At 41.2% G+C, this 8,008-nt stretch overlaps 2 protein-coding genes across 2 annotated transcripts; both read right to left on the reverse strand.

The window, feature by feature from the left end:
- Positions 1–214: 214 nt before the first annotated feature.
- LOC111443307 (cytochrome P450 734A1) lies at positions 215–3,045 on the reverse strand. The gene is made up of 4 exons (XM_023081073.1): positions 2,345–3,045; positions 2,029–2,273; positions 1,554–1,917; positions 215–773 (listed from the first exon to the last, which is right to left on the reverse strand). The coding sequence occupies exons 1-4, from the start codon at positions 2,837–2,839 to the stop codon at positions 354–356; spliced, it is 1,524 nt and encodes a 507-aa protein (XP_022936841.1). The 5' UTR covers positions 2,840–3,045; the 3' UTR covers positions 215–353.
- Positions 3,046–3,120: 75 nt separating this feature from the next.
- Positions 3,121–5,879, reverse strand: LOC111443308 (protein indeterminate-domain 2-like). The gene is made up of 4 exons (XM_023081074.1): positions 5,493–5,879; positions 4,991–5,387; positions 4,709–4,890; positions 3,121–4,149 (listed from the first exon to the last, which is right to left on the reverse strand). Exons 1-4 carry the CDS (start codon positions 5,623–5,625, stop codon positions 3,419–3,421), a joined length of 1,443 nt encoding a protein of 480 aa, XP_022936842.1. The 5' UTR covers positions 5,626–5,879; the 3' UTR covers positions 3,121–3,418.
- Positions 5,880–8,008: the final 2,129 nt, after the last annotated feature.

Here is an 8,008-nt window from a genome sequence, read left to right on the forward strand (position 1 = left end):
AAAAAAAAAAAAAAAAAAAAAAGAAGAAAGCCACTTATCTTTAATTTATTCTATTACAAGAATAAGAGAAATCCCTATTTAAAAAATTATAATTTTGATTAATTAAAAAAAATGTTCTCACTCCCTCTCTCTCTCGTACCCCGTCTAAATAGGAATCATCTCACCCTTCGAGTCGGGTCTCCACAGACTTCAACTCGCAGATAAAGTGAACGTCTCTTGAAATGAGATTATACATTAACTTGAACTTATTACTACCAACATCGAGACTTGAGAGATATTGTTCTCGTTGGACATTTTACAAAACAGTTCACAAAGCTCCACCGTTTACTTCATACTTAGACTAACTGCAAGTTTCAGTTACATAAGCTCCTAAGAAGGAGGTGAGCACCAAACTGAGGCTGTAAGGTTACAAAAAGCAAAGGGGCATGAGTGTAGGTTGGAGAAACAGCAACAGAGAATCGTTGAATTATCATGGCCAGGGCGACTTTGGCCTCAATCAACGCCATGTTTTGGCCTACACAAATCCTGGGACCCAACGAAAATGGCAGAAAGGAAGCCAAGTGTTTCCGAGGCTCACCAAATCTCAAAGGGTTGAAGCTGTTTGCATCCTCTCCCCAAATCTCTTTCTCATGGTGGACAGCAGCCAACGCCAAGAACAGCTCTGTGCCACCAGGAATGTCCAAGCTTCCTAGTGTCACCTGTTTCGCTGCCTGCCTCGTCATCATCACTGCTGGAGGATAAAGTCGAAGTGCTTCGTTAATTATCATGCCTACCTGCCATAAGAGATGCATGATATCGAATGAGTACGAGCATAGAAAATGGATGCCATTTCAGTTCAAACCCACATCCATAAAACATTAACACAACCAACCAAATATATGTTTCGATCATATTTTAGTCCCTGTGAATTCGTATTGTTCGACTTCACTTGCGTACTTCCAAAACAGAATTCTGCGAGTTATCAACACCACCATGTACAGTGTAACAGCCCAAACTCACCGCTAGCAAATATTGTCTATTTTGACATGTTATATATCACCATCAGTTTCAAGGCTTTAAAACGAGTATTGTTAAGGAGAGGTTTCCACGCTCTTATAAGAAATGCTTCGTTCCCCTCTCCAACCAATGTGGGATCTCATAATCCACCCCCTTGGGGGTCAACGTCTTCGTTGACACACCGCTCGGTGTTTGCCTCATATAACATTTGTAACAGTCCAAGCCCACGGCTAGCAAATATTGTCATCTTTGAGCTTTCTCTTTCGTGTTTTTCTAGGTTTTTAAAACACGTTTGTCAAGGAGAGGTAAAACCTTGAGGGAAAGCCCAAAATAGAAAATCCAAAGAGGACCATGTCTATTAACGGTGGGCTTGGACTGTTACATACAGTGTGCAAACCACCTGAAAGTATTTCAAATTCCATCTTGCTAGTTGATAATTTTTCGGACAGAACAACAGTGACTATGCACAAAACTTGCCAATAAAGGATATCTGTAACTATTGGAAGGTGACATTTATCCAAAAGAATATATATATCATTACGTGTAAATTGACTTACAAGCTTAAGTTGGCTCAAATTCTCGGGCGCAGGAGGTGTTTTATGGGCGCAGACGTTGAGAACTTCTTGTCTGGCCTTATCTTGCCACTCTGGATGCTTTGCTAGTAGCAGAAGAGCCCAAGTTAAAAGATGAGAAGTTGTTTCCATTCCCGCGAAATAGAATGTCTTACATTCATCAATGATTTCCTCCACTCCAAGTCTCTCTTCTTCCCCATTCTGGTTCTTGTAAGATGACATTAACAAGCTGAGTAGATTAGTTGAGTTTTCCCTTCCTTTGCTGTTTTCCTCAATCAGCTCTTTTATCGATTCCCGAGTTTCTTTCTCCAGGCTCCACCTTTCTCTGTTCTTCTTCGTCGGCAAAAATCTACATTTCAAGTTTTCAATTCAAACGAACACTAGTAGATTTGTAACATTCGAGAATATGAAAATGTACACAGAAAATCAGGAAAAGCAAAACTAAGAATTGAAAATAGACCTGAAGCCAGGAATATAAACACTTCTGACTGCTTGGGAGAAGAGATGTGTTTGCTGTTCCTGCAAACTGAAGATGCGCTTGCCTTCTTCAAAGTTACTTCCAAATGCGGTTCTTGAAATTACGTCGGCTGAGAGGCGACGAAATTCTTTGTGAACGTCCAATTCAATCTCCTCCATTCCGCCCTTCATCTCTTCCCATTTCTCCAGAACATTCGACACACTAGCAACTATTTCGGGTACCCACCCCTGTGCAATTTAAAACTACACTATCAACAGACGCCAGCCAACATAGAAATTATGTAAAGGAAGTTTTATACCTTTATGCGCTCGATGTTGAAAGCCTGATTCGCAATTCTCCGACGCGCGACCCATTTTTCCCCGTCCAGTCCTAGCAGTCCCTCTCCAAAAAGCAACTTCGCCTGCGGGTTGAACTGGATCCTTCGAAAAGACCCGTGCGTATTCACAAGCACTTCCTTAATTAGATCCGGGTCGGAAATGGCCAGTCTCGGTTTCGACCCGAACCAGTACAGAAACGTCTTTCCGTACTCACCGGACCACCGGAAGTAAAAAGGGAGAGCGCGACTGAGTATATCGTGGTGAAACGGAATCGGCTTAGATTGTGCCTCCGCGAACAGACGGCGGATATCGGTGGAGTTGCCGATGATCGGACGGTAGGGAGGGCCCTTTATGCCCTGCTTTCGGAAGTGGATTTGAAACCTCCATGGAAGCCAGAAAGTGGAGTAGAGAAATTTCAGGAGGATTGTAAGAAGAAGAGCAGCAACAACAACAAGGGAAACAGCAAAGAGAACCATTTGGAAATTGAAAAGCCGCTGCTAGCGAAGTACAGGAGAGGAAGGTCTGTGGTCGTTCTTCTTTGTTCCATCCATTGTAGCACCGCGAAAGTCAATGGCAGATGAGAAATTACTTGAAGCCGTGACCTCAGCCCAGCATTGCTCCAAAATTTGGAGCATCTCTCGATCATTGGTTCAGACTTTTTTTTTTGCACAACATTTTACACTAAGCCAAAGAGTTCTTGGCTTCTACACGTTGACCTCAAATAGTAATTATAATTAACATCTTAGGGGCATGAGCGTTTACATAATGAATATATATTTATTGTTTTTTTTTTTATGTCAGCTTACATTGTTTTATTCCTCGATAAATTACTAAATTGTCTTGTTTTATAAACAAGCTCGGTATATACTAGCTATCAATTTAAATTTAAATTTAAATTTAAATTATAAATTTAGTGGCTTGCAAATTAAATATAATTTAAAAACATCTACAGACAGTGGCAGTTCGACGGGCGGAACGGCAACCACCGTGGAGTTGAACGGAGCTATGAGGCGAAGTCGGAGGAGGACCACACGAGCAGAAGCTCCAGCCAGCAATCAATATTTTCCATCTTGTTCATCTCGATCCCAAGCGTCGGCGGTGGAGCTTTCGTCGTAGGCACACCCACCGTTCATGGAAGCGATCAAAGCTGAAAATCTACTAGTAGAGGCCCCGCCGCCGTCTATGCCAAGCCCAAGAAGATCCCTCGTCATGGGCTGACTTCCAAACGAGCAAAATGGACCACCCGCCATCATCAAACCAGAACCAGCCAGTCCAGAGGGAAGTTCAAGCCATAACCCACCCGTTAACGAAGCGCCATTGCAATGATCTCGGTTCACATTAGCAGTGGCAGACCTATCATGAACTGAAGAAGTAGTAGTAGCCATCCCAATGCCACGGAACAACGACGGATTAGACGCGGTTGCCCCCATTTCCGCTGCCTTCTGTAGCAAAGCGGTGGCGGACATGGCCGCCGGTTGAGTTGAACACGTGTACTGCAGACGGTCTTGGTCAGGTCGGGGAAAGAGGGAGGATGATCCTTTGGTGGAAAGATAGAGAGGTGTGGAGAGAGAGAGCGAGGTGGGATTCACGGTGGAAACAGAAGGGCAAGTAGAGGGGCAATCGTACGACACAATCGAGGTGGGTAAATTGGAGCCTGCAACGGTCGGGGACGATGCAGAGGTAGCAAAAACAGTACTATTTCCAAACAAATCGTTTGAGCTACTATTGACAGCCGCGCCTGAAGGCGTTAATATGGATGAAACTCTTATCTGAGTATCAGCTAGCTCTGTAGACCAAAGCAACAAATCTGTCAAATCTCTGTAAGAATAATCCGTGGAGGTACCGTGAGAACAGAAAAAAGAAAAAAACAGAACAAACGAATCAAAAACAGGGAACAGAATTGGTGAGTGAAGAACAGAATTGGGCAGTTGCTTCCAGTGAATGATGAACAGCTTGAACTGAAAAAGAAAAGCACTTTAGGAAGTAAAGGGGAAGAGAATAATGGCGACTTTTTTTTCCGATAAGCCATCATTCTCCCTTTCCACTATCCTCGATCTTTGAGCTTCACTGTCATCCATGCAAGAATTGCCCGTGAACGAGCAGTACTACCGAATCCTTGGGGGGAAAAACAAACAAAAATAAAAGAGAGAAAGGACTTGCAAACAACAATGGATCGAGAAAGGTTTCATTTGACACGATTAGCCTCTTAATTACACACATTATTGAGCATATGGACGCACAAGTCAAGGAATGTGGAGTTCTTAGAAAAGAAAATCAATCAAAACTTTGAATCGGATATTAAGGATTTGGAGCATTTCGCGATTATTGATGATTAAGTGTATTACCTGAGCTGTGAATTGACAACGCCGGAGATACCACAGTGGTTGTCGGAGTGAGCGGTGGCGGGGGAGGCGAAACCGTGTCCGATTCCTTCGGGTTAGAGTATGGAAGTGCTAGGGTTTGAGCACGAGCACTTTCCTCCGCTAATACATCGCAAAAGGCTCGATGCGTAATAAAACTATCCCTCCTTCAAGAAATCGAAACAGAAATTCAGTGAAAATGATAAACAGAGAAGCGATGATTTCTAGGCATCCATTAAACAGAGAAAAGAAACACGAAAATCGAACCTAGAAAATAAAGTGCCACAATCGCATTTGTACTCTCGAGTTCCGCAAGTTTTCATATGCGCTTTCCAATCAGATTTTACCGCGTATTTCTTCGAGCATCTCTCGCACTTCCATTTCTTCTCGCCGTGTTTTCTGCAGAAGTGCTTCTTTATTCCGGTAAGATCGCCGAGTGCTCTCGCCGAATTGTGGTGGACGCAGGTAGGTTCCGGACAGACATAGACGCGCTTACGCACCTCATTGTCAGTCCGTTGCCGAAGCTTCCAGGGAAGGTTGTGGCCTCGCCGGTGAAGCTGCAGGTTCTGGTCCCGCTGGAAGCCTTTGTTGCATATCTCGCACACAAACCGGTTCGTCGCCAGCAAACTCTCCGCCGACAAAGCAATCACCTCCGCCGTCGGGTCTGAAAAACAGAAACAATCAAATCTGGGAGCCAAGATTGATTGAAATCACAGAATATCGAACAATCAAAACATCGCGGCTGGATTGGCGCTTTTAATTCCCTTACCTGGCATTCCGGGAAGGTTCCGTTTCTTCTTCGGCAGGGCTACCGCCGTCACTGGCTCGATATAACGTGAAGAAGATAAAGAAGCATCTCCTCCGGAAACCGCAACCGGCGAACAATTTTCCATATCAACCATTCGGCAAATAAGCTCAACGAGAAGATAGTTTTAGGATTTAAGCTTTACTGAAAGCTCAGCACACAATAACTCATTATAAGAACACTGCGCTCCATCCAATGATTAGCAACTCGGATTCTAAGCCTTCTGAACTTGTGATTGTATGTTAGGAAAACTGAACCTAAATTTAAGGACATTATTGTCTTTTCACATTTCTGGTTTTAAAATTTTGAAAAAAAAAATAAAAACAGCTGAAATTTTGAACAAAAAGAAATAGTTGAGGAGAGGGAGAGAGGAGAGTGGAAAATCAGATTAAAAAGAAATAATCTAAGCGGCGCCAGTTAACCATGGTTAGGGAAGGAAGGACTTTTGTGTGTGTGTGATTACCATGGTTTAGGGAATGGAAATCTATCCATCCACGTGTCGTAATCTACTAGGTGATAACATTTGTCGGGGAAACTCGGACCAATTTTTCGATTGAATTAGAAGTATAGTGGTCGAAGAGTGGTGGCAATAGTGTGAATAACATGAAGCTGGAGGGCATTTTGGGAGACGTACGGATACAGTACGAGTGACAGAAAAGGTAAATGGGGAGCTTGGGCTTACTACAAGGCATTATCCTGCACGTGCTTCTTACAAAGCGTTGGGACCACGGTGTTACAGTGGGGACGATCGCAGCGGAACGTCGAGATCATCACTCGAAAGCAAATCACAGGAGCGGTTCCATTTTGAAGGTCGTGCTTTCGGTTGTAGGGTATATGGTTGCTTAAAAGGGCAATGTTTTGTCCTTTTGTGTCTGAGGACTCCGATATCTACGGACGGGGGCACCGTAGACATTTCAAAATTTTATTTTTAGTCTTTACCAGTTATGCCCTTGTCACAGTAGAGCTCATTTGGAATGTTTACGGGTGATTGTGCGACACGGGTGATTATGCGACACTTACTTTTAGTATCGACTGAGTCAGCCAACCTAAAACTATATTACCGACGTATGTTCAAGCCTATAGTCTAAAAATGGAATAGATAAGTTTTTTAAATAGTGTTTGAAACCAAGATTGAAAGAATGTTTGAAAGCAATGCTACAGGTGATAAGCGAGAGACAATACAATGGCTTGAATAATATACAACTCCCGAATACGAAGAATTGACGACTAGTCACGTCTTCCTATAATTTGAGACATTTCAGATCTACCAAACGTAAACATGACTATACCAAGCATTATACATTTAGGAAACACAAAAAAATAACTATACATCATGAAAGCGATAAAGAAAAGTAGTAAAGTGATTTAATGTAGGGGATTTGATATACAACGGACATGCAACTATAGACAACACATCTTGGATAAATATGTCCGTGACACCTTCTATTTTCTCACTACTAAACTCTACCCCGCAATCGGCAAACCTACTCATTTGTATTATTATTTTTATGTATGTTGTAAATTGGAAAAAACTACACTCGAATTCCTACTTATCCAATGTAATCGAGAAAAAGGTTTGTTTTATATCTTCAGGATAGGGAAATTATTAGATAATCAAATTTAATATTAGTTTTGTATGTAATGGAAGAATCTAACCGAGTATTCAATGTGGAATTTATCATTTCCATATATGAAAATCATTTGTTTTACCTTCGACAAAATTTAACTTATCGATTATTTTATTATAATATGACAGCCGTTTATATTTGAAAAATAATAAGATTATAATAACAATTTATTCAGAAAAGTGTACCATATGGTACACTGACATTAAAGTTTAGAATTTTTAACTCAAAAATCAACGTATGGACCAAAACTTAACCCTTTCTTACTTAGATAGGGACATTTCCCAATATAATAAGTCCATTTAATTATTCTGAAAGGATTTTTCATGTCTTATCTAAACTGAAAGACCCTTTCTTGAATTCATTCAATTACATGTTAATGCAATCGACTTAATCGACTTAAGACTTATAATAAAGTAGGTTTAGCCCTAATAGATTTACACCAAAATAGAATATCTAAATCATATAAATAAATAAAATCCATATAGAGACCACAATTGCAAAATTTAGAGTTATACTCGATATTTTACCTACAAAATTCAACAGTTGGGAGAGGCATTAATTTCGAGGATAAGAGGGACCCAGTTCAACATTTACTAGATAAAAGTAAACAGCTATCAAGGATGAAGATCACAATTTAAAAAGGCAAGAGGGGCAAAAGATGCACAAGTAATCACCATATATTTGATTTGCGAATTGGATATCTGTGATAGCCGTGAGTTCCAACTACAAAAGCTTTCATCTTTCCTTTCTCTTTTGCCTTTTTTCCTTCTTTTCCTCTTGTCATTATGGTGTTAATATAATGCATATTACAGAGCCCAAAGCTGCTGCCTATTCGATGCAAAGGTCAATGTA

Source organism: Cucurbita moschata, unplaced genomic scaffold, assembly GCF_002738365.1.
Source record: "Cucurbita moschata cultivar Rifu unplaced genomic scaffold, Cmos_1.0 Cmo_Scf00005, whole genome shotgun sequence".
Classification (NCBI taxonomy): Eukaryota; Viridiplantae; Streptophyta; class Magnoliopsida; order Cucurbitales; family Cucurbitaceae; genus Cucurbita; species Cucurbita moschata.